The 16,796-nt window shown below is 46.1% G+C and overlaps 1 protein-coding gene across 1 annotated transcript in view; it reads left to right on the plus strand.

The window, feature by feature from the left end:
• The window catches only part of Baz2a (bromodomain adjacent to zinc finger domain 2A), a 31,693-nt gene that overhangs the window by 9,453 nt on the left and 5,444 nt on the right, over nucleotides 1-16,796 (plus strand). The window contains exons 2-21 of the mRNA XM_032908878.1: nucleotides 1,006-1,143; nucleotides 2,823-3,416; nucleotides 4,677-4,862; nucleotides 5,551-5,769; nucleotides 6,306-6,755; nucleotides 7,035-7,095; nucleotides 8,066-8,174; nucleotides 8,451-8,552; nucleotides 8,701-8,917; nucleotides 10,721-10,821; nucleotides 11,092-11,157; nucleotides 11,418-11,633; nucleotides 11,752-12,006; nucleotides 13,448-13,662; nucleotides 13,940-14,014; nucleotides 14,153-14,333; nucleotides 14,434-14,493; nucleotides 14,668-14,812; nucleotides 15,763-16,412; nucleotides 16,527-16,749. Coding sequence (XP_032764769.1) covers nucleotides 1,008-1,143; nucleotides 2,823-3,416; nucleotides 4,677-4,862; nucleotides 5,551-5,769; nucleotides 6,306-6,755; nucleotides 7,035-7,095; nucleotides 8,066-8,174; nucleotides 8,451-8,552; nucleotides 8,701-8,917; nucleotides 10,721-10,821; nucleotides 11,092-11,157; nucleotides 11,418-11,633; nucleotides 11,752-12,006; nucleotides 13,448-13,662; nucleotides 13,940-14,014; nucleotides 14,153-14,333; nucleotides 14,434-14,493; nucleotides 14,668-14,812; nucleotides 15,763-16,412; nucleotides 16,527-16,749 — 4,261 coding nt within the window. The 5' untranslated portion in view covers nucleotides 1,006-1,007. The remainder of the gene's footprint in view (nucleotides 1-1,005; nucleotides 1,144-2,822; nucleotides 3,417-4,676; nucleotides 4,863-5,550; nucleotides 5,770-6,305; nucleotides 6,756-7,034; nucleotides 7,096-8,065; nucleotides 8,175-8,450; nucleotides 8,553-8,700; nucleotides 8,918-10,720; nucleotides 10,822-11,091; nucleotides 11,158-11,417; nucleotides 11,634-11,751; nucleotides 12,007-13,447; nucleotides 13,663-13,939; nucleotides 14,015-14,152; nucleotides 14,334-14,433; nucleotides 14,494-14,667; nucleotides 14,813-15,762; nucleotides 16,413-16,526; nucleotides 16,750-16,796) is intronic.

Raw genomic sequence — 16,796 nt, forward strand, 5'->3', positions numbered from 1 at the left:
TGTTTGTGTGTGTGCATTCATGTAGCGTGTGTAGACTGTTCACGCATATACCTAATGGTGCTTAACTTTCAATGTATAGCATATTCATAAACTGTGATTGCTTGCTTTGAATCAGGATCTTACTGTGTACTCCAGGCTGTCCTTGAGCTTTGATCCTCTTGCCTTGCCCTCTTGAGTGCTGGGCTTGTAGGCATGTGCCGGTAGGTCTGACTGACACACACACACACACACACACACACACACACACACACACACACACACACCCACCCACCCACCCTATCTACCTCTTGGAGATGTTGGCCAAAAGATAGTCATATTTTCATAACCAACTTATTTATCCTTTTAAATGAATAATTAAAATATTATCTAGGTCTGCTTTATCGCCTCAACTTTTGGAACTTGATAAAGCTGTCTGATTGCCCACATGGTGTGGTGCAAGCCTTCCATCCCAGCACTCTTCAGGCAGAGGCAGGCAGATCTCTGAGTAGAAGGCCAAACCTGGTCTACAGAGTGAGTCCAGGACAGACAGAGAAACCCTGTCTCAGGGAAAAGAAAAAAAAGGTTTTCAATGTAATTGTTTATGCCCTCCAAAAGTTATTAATATAACCCAAGGACTTTTGGGGTTTTTTTTTAATATAAAAACAATCTCTCACATGTTAGGTTAATGTGCACTAGTACATCACAAATGTCTGACAGGTTGGACTTTGCCAATAGTTCTTAGTTCTATTTTCATCCATCTTAGACAGCTCTATCAGAGTTGAGTTCATTTCCACCAAGGGCTTCATTTCATACCGTTCCTAATGCTGGGTTTACAGTTGTGATATCATGCTTGACTTACAGTTGGGTCTTTGCCCAGGTAAAGGGTGTGTTTTCTTCTCTTTTCAACTTGCATCTTCTCACAGTGCCTACATTGAAGGGTACATGAAGGAGGGAGGCACACAGTCTCTAGGTGATCATATAAGCTTGTTTAACCACAGATATTTTTCCCTTTTCTCCCTCCTATAGAAATGGAGGCAAACGACCATTTTAATTTTACTGGCCTTCCTCCTGCACCAGCTGCCTCAGGACTGAAACCCTCTCCTTCCTCAGGGGAGGGCCTCTACACTAACGGGTCTCCCATGAACTTCCCCCAGCAAGGGAAAAGTAAGTATGGAGGCCACAGACCTGTGGGGGGAATGGGCATCATCAGATCAGGTTGGCAAGAGGAGACTGAAGTCTGTCTTGGCTAGCTACATCACAACAACTCTTTGTTGGCAGGTAGTGACAGGAATAAATCCATAGAGCTTACTACTATCCAGAGGGAAACCAAGCTTCAGAAAAGGTTTAGGGGCTTAAGAGGACGTATTTATTCCTGTCTTAGATCTAGATTGGAAGAGATATATGAGCTTTTCATCTTAGCTTGCTTTTCTGTTGGTCCTGTTCCTGACTACTGGCAGAAAAGGAGGTACCTGCTGCTGCTGAAGATGAAGGTGGTGGGTCTGTGGCTTGTCTTTAGGAATGAGAAGGATGTTTGGACTGGGATTGAAGAAGGTGGTGAAGGTCCCCGTAAACTGTCTTTAGCTTGTGCAGGAGCTGCCTCTCTTCCTTGCACACAGGGGTAGGATGGGCAGGGCCTCCCCAGAAATTCATCATTCCACATGAAAGTGTTGCTGTTGAGCTTATTTTCTTTTTCTTTTTTTCTTTGGGGGTAATGACTTTTTCTAGCCCAGGATGTCTTTGAACTGATGACAGTTCTCCTGCTCAGTTCTTTTATCAGTTAACATTCTAAATTTGCCTGATTTCAAATCATTGTGCTTAAAAGTGGAATTCCACATGCTTTCTCCTTCCTTGCAGTCAAGCCTTCTGACTTGTACTTGCTTTCCTCCTGTCATTTATAAGACACTTGCAGATAAGCACAAGCCAGCCCCTCTCTCCCATTGGAATTTCCACACGTTCATACCCACCTACTGCTGTAGAATTCTTCCATATACAGACTCCTGCTTGCAACTTCTTTTATTTATTTATTTATTTATTTATTTTTAAAGATTTATTTATTTATTATATAAGTACACTGTAGCTGTCTTCAGATACACTAGAAGAGGGCATCAGATCTCTTTACAGATGGTTGTGAGCTACCATGTGGTTGCTGGGAATTGAACTCATGACCTCTGGAAGAGCAGTCGGGTGCTCTTAACCGCTGAGCCATCTCTCCAGCCCTGCTTGCAACTTCTTTAGTGTCTTAGTCCCTTTTATTCATTGTTGTCTTTTGCAAACTCAAAGATAGCTGTTTTTAGAGCTGAATTCTCTCTGCAGCACTGGTCATGGAAAGATTTTTACCTACTGCATATTACCCTCTTGGGCCTATGGTGAGGGGCTAATAACCCCAGCCTTCTGAACTGGAATCTTGTCACTGTGGTGACTGCAAATTCTATTCTTAGCCCAGCACAAAGTGCTGGGTCTGCATGTAGCAGTGAGGTGGAGGCTGTCCCTTCTGGTGCCACTGTAGGGCCAAGTAGACGCTAATGAAAGAGGTGGGTGGGGACTGGAAAATTCAGTCAGGCCCTCCAAGGAAAGACTTCTCATAAGGAATGAGAGTGGGGAAGAATGCAAGCCATTGTAGGAAACCTATGCGCAGCTTCATGTAGTAAAAGCAGTAACAGCTGCTGCCACCAGCTCCTGTGGCACACCAACCACAGTCTCAGCAGCACATCGTCCCCTTGAGAGGTAGAAGATCAAGGTGACAGAGGAATCCCCTTGCCTGTACCCTCCGCATTGTCAATTTGAAGTTTATTTGATAGTTATATGTATATTCATAGCCAAACCTTTTCTGTTTTTTCTGCCAGGTTTGAATGGGGATGTGAATGTTAATGGCTTATCTACTGTATCTCACACTACTACTTCAGGGATTTTGAACTCTGCTCCCCACTCCTCTAGCACCTCACACCTCCATCACCCTAACGTGGCCTACGACTGTCTTTGGAACTACTCACAGTACCCATCTGCCAATCCTGGCAACAACCTCAAGGACCCACCCCTTCTTTCTCAATACCCTGGGGGGCAATACCCGCTCAACGGTATCCTTGGGGGCAGCCGACAACCTTCATCCCCAAGTCACAACACTAATCTTCGAGCTGGGAGCCAAGAGTTCTGGGCCAATGGTACCCAGAGTCCCGTGGGGCTTAACTTCGATTCACAGGAACTGTATGATTCTTTTCCTGACCAGAATTTTGAGGTGATGCCCAATGGACCCCCAAGTTTTTTCACCTCCCCACAGACTTCTCCAATGCTGGGGTCTAGTATCCAGACCTTTGCACCTTCCCAGGGTGTAAGCAGTGACCTCCATCCTGATGAGGCAGCGGAAAAGGAGCTGACCTCAGTTGTGGCAGAAAATGGCACTGGCTTGGTAGGCAGCCTGGAACTGGAGGAAGAGCAGCCAGGTATAACTGGGTCTGTGAGCTGAGCTGGGTGTGAGAGGGGAAGTGGGGCTGTGGGGACAGTGGCTTTTTGAAGTGAGGAAAACTTGTCTTTCCAGCTCTCTACAGTGGAGGCTGATTTGCATGTTAGTGTTAGCAGAGCCAAATGGCTGGTGTTTCTGTGGTGGCAGCAGCACCAGTTCAAGAGTGGGAGTGCAAATTATTCCAAGCTCATGCAGAGCTGCTGGCCTGGAGAGGGCAGGTGGGCAATGGGCAAGCCTGCAGCAGCCCAGACACACTGCATCAAGAATGGCTTCTTGGGCTGGAGATGTAGCTTAAAGGGTAGGGTGTTTGTGTAGCATTCGGAAATGGGGCCTTGGGTTCTGGCTCGTCAGCCATACTGGCAAATGGTGTATCTCAGCCCTCAGGAGGTAGAAGTAGATGCAGTAGTTGTTCAAGGTCAACCTAAGACACACAAGACCCAGTCTCATGAAAGGGTGGGTGGGTCGGGGTTTCCTTTGAAGTAGATGAAATGGCTACAACATAAACAGAGAGCACTAAGCCATGAAGATCCTAGCTGGGGCTGGAATAGGTGCTGCTTGAAAGAGTTGCCTGAGCACTTGCTGTAGCCACCTGGTACAGCTAATGTGGGAGCTTCAGTTTTGACTTCACCCATAGTAGTGACTAGCTTATAAACCTGAGAAGAAGATAGTCTGAGTGCATCATTGTTTGTCTATTAAACTCCCTTTCCTTTCTTTTTTTTTTAATCTTTTCCTTTTTTTTTTTTTTTTTTTTTTTTGGTTTATATTAATATGACAATCTTTTTTTGTTTCCCTAAAAGTAGATAAAAAAATTGTAGTTTATAATCAATATAAGGGTGGCTACCCTATATTAAAAAAAGAAATAATTTTTCTGTTCCACTTGTTGGGAAAAAATAAGTATATGATAGACTCTTGTCTTAGGCCTACTCTTTCTTCCTCTTTGCATGATGTATAATTTGTTTTGGGAATATATCTGGATAGGATCTGTTCCTAGCATATAGCTAGAAATAAAGGTTGATTGAATGAACATCTTGTTTTTAAAGCAAAATTAGAGTTTATTAAGAGAATGTTTAACAGATTTGAGCACCAATATGGCTGTGGGAGGGCCATTTAGGGAAGAGCAGTCCATACCGTGTGCATATGTGGACTTCATTAAATAGTTGCCTGGACATCTGCTATACACCCAATATAGCTAAACTGAAGGCTTCAGTTTTGACTTTCGGTCTCTCCTGGGATTGCCTAGAACTAAAGATGTGTGGCTACAATGGTTCTGTCTCCTCTGTGGAGTCTTTGCACCAAGAAGTCTCGGTCCTGGTCCCTGATCCCACAGTGAGCTGTCTAGATGATCCTTCACATCTTCCTGAGCAACTGGAAGACACTCCGATCCTCAGTGAAGACTCCCTCGAGCCCTTTGACTCTCTGGCAGCAGGTGGGCTCTGCAAGGGGCTCCTTGTTGTGCTGACCTGAGCAGAGGGCAACTAACCCGTTACCTGGGAAAATTGGAAAATCAAGGAATGTTTTAAGGAATCTGGGGTATTGGGCTTATTTGTTGGCAAACCTTTAGTACGCCATAGTCTATGCTACTCCCTGGGCCCACTTTACTCAGGCGCATTGGTCCACTTCCCAGGCTTATTCTGTCTTCTAGTTGGCCGTGAGCCCTGGGCTGCAATCATTCACTGAGTAGGCTATGACTATCACACAGTGGTGTTATTTGGGTTCTAACTAAATAGAAAACATTTCCCAATTAAATATAAAAACAAGCCTATTTTATGATAAATGTTAGATTTCTATAAGGATCTATGGGGTAGATATCCAGTCAGTATCTTTACCTTCATTTTCACAGTCTCCTGACTTTGCTTTAAGAAGGCTGTATGTTTCCCCTAATTTATATTAATGTATTGAGTGGTAGGATAGCTGACAAAGCAGGGTTGTGACTTTGACAGGATCCTGAACTTCATAGTGAGTTTCAAGTTAGTCTGAGCTAGAAACCCTTTCTTGCTTGCTTCCCCAATTCATACACTAAAAAAGTAGAAATATTTGGTAGTCTTAGAAAAAATATGACTTTCTTCTTTAATGTTTGGCTTTTTTATTTATTTATTTTTTACCCCCATAAACAGAGCCAGTGAGTGAAGGACTTTATAGTATAGATGACACAGAGCTGATGGGTACAGAAGACAAGCTCCCTCTGGAGGACAACCCTGTGATCTCTGCCCTCGATTGCCCTGCTCTCAGTAATGCTAATGCCTTCAGTCTCCTGGCAGAGGACAGCCAAACATCAGCCTCCATTTTTGTCAGTCCTACCTCCCCACCTGTCTTAGGGGAGTCTGTCTTGCAAGGTAAGTAAAGAGAGGTAGGACAAATAAAGTTCTCACCTGCAAAAACAGTGAGAGAATGGGTTCCATAATTAAACCCTTAAATGGGAAGTATGGCGGGGTGCCCTGCTGACAAACTGAGATGGTGTCTGGTGGGAATAAAAAAGCCTCGGCCATGGTACTTTGCCCTGTGCAGAACTTGAGAGACTTGGATGTTGTCAAGGAAAAAGGTCAGAGGCCTTTCTGGCTTCAGGAAAGCCATTGGAATAAGGAAAGAATCAGCACTGCTTTTTTAAAACGTAATTTTGTGTGTATGAGTGTTCATATGTGTATATCTATGTTTCGTGTGCATCTGGTGCCCTTGGAGACCACAAGAAGGAGGCTGTCTCCACACCCATTGGGACTGGCAGTCCAGAAGGTTGTGAGTCACCCACTTGTGTGGGTGCTGCTTTTCTCCCTAAAAGACCTTAAAATAACCATGTTTACCATGGTGCAGGTTTGATTGGATAAATTCGTTTACCTGAGACGTTCTTTTACTTACACTGTCCTTTGCATTGTAGATAACAGCTTCGGACTGAACAGTTGCAGTGACTCTGAACAGGAAGAAATGGAGACCCAGTCTTCAAACTTCCAACGTTCCTTGACTGAGCCAGCCCCCGACCAGCCACCTAGTATTCAGCTACATCCAGCAGCCTCACCAACAGCCTCCCCAGTAGCCTCCTTGGCAGCATCTGCAGAAATCTCTCCAGCCGCAACTCCAGTAGCATCTTCGCATATCCCTCCTGAAGTCTTCCCAGCAGTCTCTCCAGCTTCCTCACCTGCTCTCCCAGCCATCTCTTTGGAAGCTTCTATGGCGGCTCCTGTGACTTCTCCTCCAGGTTCCCCTGAGCCTTCTGCAGCTGCTGCCTTGCAGACAGTCTCCACAGTTAGTAAAGATGGCAGCAGTGCCCCTGGAGCTTGTGCTGGTCAGGAAGAGATGGCTGGAGAAGCGGTTGCAGGATCTGCGATTGGTGAGTGTCCACACTCTGTCCTACCTGCCTGGTCTCTGCAGAAGCTTATGTCACATATGGCGCCTGACCTTTTCTACTAACCTGTCACTAACTTTTTTTTTTAATATTTTTGTTTTTTGAGACAGGGTCTCAGTATGTAGCCTTGACTGGCCTGGAACTTGCTATGTAGACCAAGCTGGCCTCCAATTCAAAGAGCTGTGCCTGCCTCTGCCTCCCAAGTGCTCTGTCCAGTAGCTTTGCTTGACTTCTTATCTTGATGCCTCTGGTCCTATTTTCTAGGTGATGTACTGAAGAGACATATTGCTACCCCAGAAGAAGTTCGTCTTCCCCTCCAACATGGGTAAATGCTCTAGATGGCTACACACTTTGACCTCCACAAGCTCAATGAGTGATAGAAAGAAAGGAGCTCCTCTCTCTTCATCTCGGTGGGAGAGGACTGGCCGGGACAGGAACAGACTACAGGACAGCGAGGAGTGTGTTGGAGTCACAGGCTGTTGTGGATGTTGGAATCTGAGCTCAGGCCTCCTGGAAGAGCATCAAATGCTCCTAACTGCTGGGCTGTCACTCCAGACCAGTTTTCTCTTCTTAGTGTCTGTCTCCCTCACAAGTCTTTGTCCATCTTTTGGCTACTTGGTCTTTATCCTTTTCCAGACTAAGGCCCAAGTATCCAGAAGAGCTAGATAGAACTGTTTCGTAGAGAAGAAGGCAGCAGTAAAGGGAGAAGGCTTCCTACCAGTGAGCTTAGGTGGTTCTGTGGCATGGATTTCTGTTTTATGTTCTCTGGAGAGTTAAGGTCCAGAGCAGTAACTGTACTTTAGTGACCAACCTAAAGGTTGTTAGAGGCCTAGATTTTCTAGGCTACTTGCTGCCACCAAGTCTTAGTACGACTGCAATATTTGAGATAAGGATAGGGCTGAGTTTTATAATATACTGCTCAGAGCATAGTTACTGACTAGAACCTAGCCTACTTAGTCATTTCATGGCATCAGCTCCAGGCTTCCTCTTACACTTTGTTCTGCACTGAGCCAGGGCAGTTAGGAATCCCAACTCTCGTTTCAGTAGCTTTACAAAAAGGGTGGGGGGGTCTTAGTACATATCTGCCATTTAGTGCAGTTTCCTCCTGAAATACTGTTTTCGGCTCAGACACTGTGAGCCTGTTTCTGTATCCAGGACTATGTAGTAGGACTGACTGCATGCAGGGCTAGTGAGACAGCTGGAGGGGGAATCTACTCAGTGGGCTTGGCTCCTGGGTGGCATGGGAATGGGTAGTGGTGTGACCTGGTGGCAGGGCCCATGTGCTTCTCTGGCAGGTGGCGAAGAGAAGTGCGCATTAAGAGGGGCAGTCATCGGTGGCAGGGGGAGACTTGGTATTATGGCCCCTGTGGGAAGAGAATGAAGCAATTTCCAGAAGTTATCAAGGTAAGAGCAGTGGTAGCTTATTTTTATTTTTTTTTTCCTTCTTTTTTTTTTTTTTTTTTTTTTTTTTTCGGGGCTGGGACCCAACCCCAGAACCTTTTCCTAGGCAAGCGCTCTACCACTGAGCCAAATCCCAACCCCGGTAGCTTATTTTTTAAAAGGCCTTTTTCTTGGGTCCCAGGAGAGCAGGCAGCATTCTCTCCTTTGGGGCATGTGCTGCTGCTGACAAGGCCGTGTAATAGCTATGACTTCACTAATGCCATTCACTTTTCCTCTTAGTACCTGAGCCGAAATGTGGTGCACAGTGTCCGCCGAGAGCACTTCAGCTTCAGCCCCCGAATACCTGTTGGAGATTTCTTTGAAGAAAGAGATACACCAGAGGTGCTGGCCAAAGGATTAGATAGTTGGGAACAAATTATAACTTCCTTTTATGGAGTTAGGTAGCCCAAGGAGTATGGGATACTTTAGAGGGCTTAGTGGCCTGCACAGATCGCTGTCTCCTCATAGCTCAGTGTCCCTGTTCCTTTAGGGCTTGCAATGGGTCCAGTTGTCAGCAGAGGAGATTCCTTCCAGGATTCAAGCCATCACTGGCAGAAGAGGCCGGCCTCGAAACAGTGAGAAGAGCAAGGACAAGGACAAGGAGGTCCCCAGAGTAAGGCGGGGCCGGGGCCGGCCTCCTAAGGTCCAAGTGCCTGGACTGCTGACTGAAACGGACAACCGACTTCCAAAGAAACTGGAAACCCAAGGTACAGTGTGACTGTAGCTCAGACACTCTGCTCCTTCAGGAGCTGTTGCTGAATTGCTGATACCGGTTTTCCCAGGAAGGACTGACATTTGGACAAATGAACCTAAATCCATTCTCGCTCCTTGGAAGGTGTGAATAGAACCCCAGCTCTTTGCTACTTTTTTACCCCCAGGCAATTTCTTCCTTCTGAGTTGTGTTTACGAGAAAACTAAGCTGTGGGTTATTCCCACATACAGTAATGGCTAAAGGAGAAGGCTGCTATGGTTTTTCTTGTCTATCAGCTCTTTGCTTAGACTGAATTTTTTCATATAATTTCCGTGATTTATATTGTAGCGTCTTCAATTCACACCTGAATCCAAAAGGTTTTTGGGACACTACTTTAGTGGGATAGATAAATAGGAAAATATCTTAATTTTTTTAAATAAGCATTGCTTAAAAATGCATCCACTGTGCAGTGTGCAGAATACGAAATAGTTTTTAAAATTCCATTCACAGTCCTAGCTCTTTCTGGCTGTATCTTTTTTTCTCTCCCATGTTGAGGACCAATCTAGGACTTTGAACATTCGTGTAGCAAGTCCTCTGTAAACACTAAAATCCCAGCCTCACTATGTGTAGAAGTGTTTTGCCCTAGGCATTACCTAGGTACCTGTGACGGCCATAGCAGGGCATGAGATTCCCTAGAACTCGACTTAAGGTTGGTTGTGAGCCGCCATGTGAACTGGGAGTGGACTCCATGTTCTGTGCAAGAGCAGGAAGAGCTCGTCACAGCTGAGCATCCCTCCAACACCATCTTCATCTCAGTAAAAGCTTTTGTTTTGTTCTGCTTTGTTTTCAAGACAGGGTTTCTCTGTGAAGCCCTGTGAGCTCAAGAACTCACTCTGTAGACCAGGGTGGCCTTGAACTCAGATATCTGCTCCTGCCTCCCAAGCACTGGGATTAGAGGTTTTTTCCACCACTGCCCAACTTAACAAAAACATTAAGTGATTTATTTGCCCCTAATATTTTAAAAGGTCCTTGTAAAAATGTGTGGTGACAACCACATGGTGGCTCACAACCATCTGTAATGAGATCTGATGCCCTCTTCTGGTGTGTCTGAAGACAGCTACAGTGCACTCATATACTTAAAATAAATAAATAATTCTTTTAAAAAATGTATGGTGATGTTTATGTATCAGAAATGAAGGAACAGGTACTGTCAGGTCAAAGTGTTAGAATTATTTGCAGATGTATACTTTGATTCAGATCTCTCAGTGGATTGAGCTGTGGAAGCTGAGCATAAGCACTGGCTCTGACAGTAGTGAGCTGATTCTCTGATAGAGTCCATTATCATCCTAGTGTACACTAAAGATGTCAGTATTATAAAACAGTAGTACCCTCTTTCCCTGACAGTTTAGAATCCTGGTTCTGTTCTCAGCTCTCTTTACAGTAAAGTCAGGCCGTGTGCATCAGTCTGTGTACTGCATACACATCTGCATAGCCAGGGGGAACGACAGGTTATAAAGACATTCTGCAGTTGTAGCCACCTTTCCATCAGCTGGGCCACTTCCAAGGCAGTTGAGATGGCGTGAGTCTGTGGCTCCTGGGCTGGCAGTACTGTTGGAGCACTTTGTGCAACTGCCTCAGCAGAGGCCTCTCACACCGCTGTATCTCCTAAATGTTTTATTATGTCTACTCAAAACAAAAACCAAAAACCTTGGTTCCTAGTGCTGCAGGAGAAGCCAACTTTGTAATAGGCATGCACTGCTGTGGGTGCCACGCACGGTTTTCTCTCTCACTTCTTTCAATTTCCTTCCTGCCTTCACAGAAACACTGAGTGAGGAAGATAAAGCAAAGATGACTAAAAGCAAAAAGAAGATGAGGCAGAAGGTTCAGCGGGGAGAGAGTCAGCCTCCTGTCCAAGGGCAGGTGAGGGCTATCAGCCTGCCGCACAACCGTCCCCACATTTCCACCCTCAGTGTCCTGTCACTCATTCAGTGGGCTTCCTTAGGCTCGATTTAAAGTGGGCTTGATCAAGACAATGTGGGCATCTCTAGGGCGAGAGACTGGAGCCATTGCTAACTCCTTATAGTCCCATCCCACCTCTCCTCCCCAGCACCCTCTCCTATTTTCAAATCCTAGCCCAAGCAAAGGTGCTTTCAGAGTTTGAGGAGAAATGACTTCCCTTATGGTTTACAGGCCAGAAACAAGAGGAAGCAAGACACCAAGAGCTCAAAGCCGAAGGACACTAAGAGGAAGTTCAAGGTATCTACACCAATACGTGTCCCAAGTGTGATTCTTTTTCCAAGGTGCATTGTGCATGCTAGATAAGCACTCTACCACAAAGCTAAATTCCCATCTCTCAAGTCTGATTGTAAAGCACCACAGAGATTGTCTAAACACACCATGTCAGTCAGTGTTACAGTTACATTTTAGACTCGAGTTTGTGAGGAACTAGGGTCGGGCGCAGCTAGACAGGTGTCCTTATGCACGTACTTGTTTGTCCTTTCTCCCTGGGTGGGTAGGCTGAGAAAGAGAAGATGAAGACAAAGCAGGAGAAGCTGAAGGAAAAGGTGAAGAGGGAAAAGAAAGAAAAGGTAAAAGCGAAGGGAAAGGAAGAGCCCAGAGCCAGGCCATCCTGTAGAGCTACACAGAGGCGGCTGGAGGAGCAGCAGAGGCAGCAGGTCATCTTGGAGGAGATGAAGAAGCCCACGGAGGATATGTGTCTGGCTGACCACCAGGTATTTAAGGGTCATGGAAGGGCCAGTTGTAAGGACGTTTCTATTACCAGAAGGACAATATCTAGATAGTGCCTCCTGGTAAGTCAAACAGGATTTCCGTGTGCTTTTCTCTCTCCAGCCCCTGCCTGACTTCACACGCATCCCTGGTTTGACACTGTCCAGCAGGGCTTTCTCAGATTGCTTGACCATCGTGGAGTTCCTGCACAGTTTTGGCAAAGTGCTAGGCTTTGACCTTACCAAAGATGTTCCTAGTCTCGGAGTCCTGCAGGAGGGGCTCTTATGTCAAGGTGACAGCTTGGACAAAGTGCAGGACCTGCTGGTCCGGCTCCTGAAGGCTGCACTTCACGATCCTGGTTTGCCCTCCTACTGTCAGGTGAGCGTTCCCAGGCCTGTGCTACATATAGTTTAGCTCTCTCTTTGAGAACACTTAAAAGCTTCCCTTAAAGAACCCACAGAAGTAAGGGAAATGTAGCTGCTTCCTGTTTCTAGCTTTTCTATGCCTTTTTCTCTGCAAGGCTTCCTTTGTTCATTTTCTTTTTCTTACTTTGCAGTTTCTTTTTGTTGTCTTTCGCCTTTTTCTTTTTCCTTTTATTATTTTTTTTTTTTAAGATTTATTTATTTTATGTATGGGAGTACACTGTACTGTAGCTGTCTCCAGACACAGAAGAAGACATCAGATTTCATTACAAATGGTTGTGAGCCACCATGTGGTTGCTAGAATTTGAACTCAGGACCTCTGGAAGAGCAGTGGGTGCTCTTAACCACTGAGCCATCTCTCAATCTCCCTTTTCACCTTTTTCTTTTTCTTTTTTTTTTTTTTTTTTCCGGAGCTGGGGACCGAACCCAGGGCCTCTACCACTGAGCTAAATCCCCAACCCCTCACCTTTTTCTAGTAACTTTTTTCCTTAATTTTTTATTTCTTCTATGTGTAGACATGTTTTACCTGTCTGTGTACGTATGTGCCTGGTACTACACAGACCACAAAAAGTTGTTGGATCCCCTGAGATTCAGAGTTACAGGCAGTTGTGAGCTGCCATATGGATGCTGGCAATTTAGCCCAGGTCCTCTGGGAAAGCAAGCCAGCGACCACCACCCCAACTGCTGAGCCATCTCCTCAGCCCATGTCCTGCAACTTTCATTCTTTTTCTCTTTTTTTCCCACAAATAAATTTCTTATAGCTAGCTGTGGTAGTACACACCTTTGGTCTCAGTGACTGGGAGGCAGAGGCAGGTGGGCCTTTTTTAGCCTGTTCTGCAGAGCAAGTTCCAGGAGAGCCCAGGCTACATAGTGAGACCCTGAGCTCCCCACTCCCCACAAAAAGGAAGGGTGGGTTAAAAATGTATTATTAAGGTTTAGTTTTATTTTACACAGTTGAGTGTTTGCCTGCATATACATGTGTATGGTGTGTGTGCCTGGTGACACTGCAGGTCAGAAGACAAGGTTGGGTCCCCTGTAACTGCACTATAGACAGTTTGTAAACTGCCATGTGGGTGTTAAGAACCAGACTGTATCCTATGAAGAGGAATAGCTCTCTCTCTGAAATCCTAAACTGTTTAAAATTATATTTATCTATTGTGTGTGTTTGCATGCATGTATGTGTATGGTCACAGGACAACTTGAGGGGAATCAGTTCTTCCATCAAGTGTGTCTGGGAATTAAAGGTATTCACATCAGACTCAATGGCACGTTTCATGATTGCCAGAGCCGTCTTGCTAACCTCATTCCTTTCTCTTAACCCTGGGATTTTCCCAGTTTCCCCAACTTGAGTTGTTCCTATTTCCCTTCTCATTTCCACTATGCTTCCTTCCAAACAGTCCCTAAAGATCCTGGGGGAGAAGGTGTCAGAGATCCCATTGACCAGAGACAATGTGTCTGAGATACTGCGCTGCTTCCTCATGGCATACAGAGTGGAGCCATCCTTCTGTGACAGTCTGCGAACTCAGCCTTTTCAGGCCCAGCCGCCTCAACAGAAGGCTTCTGTTCTAGCCTTCCTTGTGCATGAGCTCAACGGCTCCACCATTGTCATCAAGTGAGAGCTTGGGTGGGAATGGTCAGTCCTGGGCCTTGTGTGTGTGTGTGTGGGGGGGGCTAGGCAGAAGTCCCTGGGGAGTATGTGTCTGTTGCTTGATCTTCTCTGAGGATGCTGGAATGACTTGGCATAGACTTATTGTAAGCCTTCCTTTGTCATTCATTCTGTTTGAACTAGACTGAAAATTCCCACAGCTCCTTTATCTATCTATCTTTTTTTTTTTTTCTTCTTTGCTCTGCCACTTCTCCTTCAAAAATCACCCCATGTTCCCCTGCAGTGAGATTGACAAGACTCTGGAGAACATGTCTAGCTACAGGAAAAACAAATGGATTGTTGAAGGCCGACTCCGGAGGTAGGGACAGGACAGAGTAGAACCCAGAGGGAGGGTGAGGCATTAGCCAGGGCTCTGGAAAATGCAAATTTCAAGTGTTTCTTTTTTGGCATTATATTATTCTTCACCAGAGTCTTCTCCTAATCTCTATTTCTTAAGACTGAAAACTGCTCTGGCCAAGCGAACTGGGCGGCCTGAAGTTATGATGGACGGGGTAGATGACAGCCTGGGACGGAGGCGCAGCTCTCGGATCATGGAGGAGACCAGTGGCATAGAAGAGGAGGAAGAGGAGGAAAATACAGCAGCTGTTCATGGCCGCAGGGGTCGAAGAGATGGAGAGGTGCAGACCAAAGTGGAAGGAAAGGGGGTTGGAAAGTTCACTTTTTCATTTTTGGATCTGGTAGCTCTCCTTTTCTCATTATCTGCTCGTCTCTGTGCAGGTTGATGTTGCAACATCTAGCATTCCAGAGCTAGAGCGCCAGATAGAGAAACTCAGTAAGGTACAGTTTTTAGTCTCACAAGAATTGGGAATGTGGGTTGGGTAAGAACTGATCACTTTCTTCAGATGATATCAGTTATGTAGGGAAGTTGATAAGCTTCAGTTCTCTCCCAGATACTAAAATTCATCAGGCCACGATGGAAATGGTTTTTATTCTTTTTCAATTCCTACCCAGCGTCAGCTCTTCTTTAGAAAAAAACTGCTTCACTCGTCCCAGATGCTTCGGGCAGTGTCCTTGGGTCAAGACCGCTATAGACGCCATTACTGGGTCTTACCGTGTCTTGCTGGTATCTTTGTGGAAGGATCAGAGGGGAGTGCAGGTAGGTGCAACTGTGGGAGCTTGGGGCGAAGTCCAAACAAAAGTGAGCACTTGCTTCCTTCCTCCTAGTCCTTCTGGGCTTTGACTGGAGTCAGGCTACCTCTGCTGTCACACAGCAGCCACATGCTATACTAGATGTACTCCATAAGGCAGCTGAGGACTGGGGCTGGAGAAGCAGAGGTTCAGATCATGCACTGCTTTTCCAGAGGACCTGAGTTGGGTTCCCAGCACCACACGTCTCACAGCCACCTGTAACTTCAAGGATTCAGTCCTTGTGGCCTGCACAGGCACCTGCACACACATACACATAATTAATTTCTTTCAAAGACTACAAAAAATTATAATGGGTTTATACTCTTTAGTGCTTAATAGACCTTAGGTGTAGCTTCTTGGCAGGTGTTAACACAATATTCTGGGGTTGATCCCAGACATAGAAAAGAGGACTGATCTGAGCATTTTGATGAACACTGACCCCAGAGCTTGGGAGGCTGCAGCAAGAGGCTCTGGAGCTCAAAGCCAGACTGTCTTAGGAAAGAGTGCTCAGCCAGCGTCATTCCTCAGTGAAGACGTTTAAGGATTTGCTGTGGTTAGACATCTTTATAGCAAAAGATTCTTCCTGGGAGAGGCAGAGGCCACGTGATCCTTTGATATCATGGCCAGCCACGGTGACAGACTATCTCAAAACCAACAAATGGTTTCTTCCTCAGATACTCTGTTCATGGGCATGTAAGGGTGATAATCAGCAGATCTGAAAAGCAAATTTTTTTTTCCCTTTTCTTTTTTTCTAGCAAGCGCAAGGCCCTGGGTTTGGTCCCCAGCTCCAAAAAAAAAAAAGAAAAAAAAAGAAAAAAAAAGAAAGCAAGGATGTTCTGTTCATAGACCTCATTCTTCTCCACTCTACAACAGTCTGTCTGTGTCTATCAGTCTTATGCTCTGTGTTTCTCTTTCCAGTTACTGAAGATGGAATAAAGCAAGAAACCGAGTCCTTGATGGAAGCAGTCACTTCAGCGCCCAGCTCTGCCCAAGTCTCTGTAAAGAGGGAGCCAACGGGCTCTACCACCTCTACTTCTCCTGCCCGGTCCCGAGGGCGACCTCGGAAACCTAAGCCAGGGCCTCTGCAGCCTCAGCACCTTAAGTCCACCATTAGAGAACATGATTCAGAACAAGCCCAGACTCAAGCTCACCCAGGACCTCAGCCTCAGCCCCAGCCTCAGCCTCAGCCTCAGCCTCCTATCCAGCCTCATCTTCAGTCAAGTAACGGGTTCCTAGAACCGGAAGGTTCCCCTTTCTCTCTGGGTCAGAGCCAGCACGACCTCAGCCAGTCTGCCTTCCTGTCTTGGCTGAGCCAGACTCAGAGCCACAACTCCCTGTTGAGCAGCTCAGTCCTCACGCCTGATAGCAGCCCCGGAAAATTAGACTCTGCTCCATCCCAGTCCTTGGAGGAGCCAGAGCCTGATGAGACACAACCCTGCCCTGGTCCTCAAGGTCCCTGGTTTAACTTCTCAGCCCAGATACCCTGTGATGCTGCTCCTACACCACCCCCTGCAGTGTCCGAGGACCAGCCTACTCCCTCCCTCCAGCTGCCTGCCTCCTCTAAACCAGTAAGTAGCCAAATCAAACTGCTCTTTGTCTTGCCCCAGGCTCCCATATCTGGCTTTGAGGCTGTAGCCTGAAGTAGGAAAGATGTAAACTCCTTCCTGTCTTCTGATTTGTAGATGAATACACCAGGTGCTGCCAATCCTTGTTCTCCAGTGCAGCTCTCTCTCACCCACTTACCTGGAGGGGGCCCTAAGAGGCTATCTGGGGACTCTGAAGAAATACCACAGAGTCCCACAGGGCTGGGACAACCAAAACGGAGAGGGAGACCTCCAAGCAAATTCTTCAAGCAGGTGGAGCAACATTACTTAACCCAGCTGACAGCCCAGCCTATCCCCCCTGGTGAGCAAGCTTGGCTAGGACGGGGTAAGCATGGAGGTAATTACAGT

Source organism: Rattus rattus, chromosome 1 (genome assembly GCF_011064425.1).
Source record: "Rattus rattus isolate New Zealand chromosome 1, Rrattus_CSIRO_v1, whole genome shotgun sequence".
Classification (NCBI taxonomy): domain Eukaryota; kingdom Metazoa; phylum Chordata; class Mammalia; order Rodentia; family Muridae; genus Rattus; species Rattus rattus.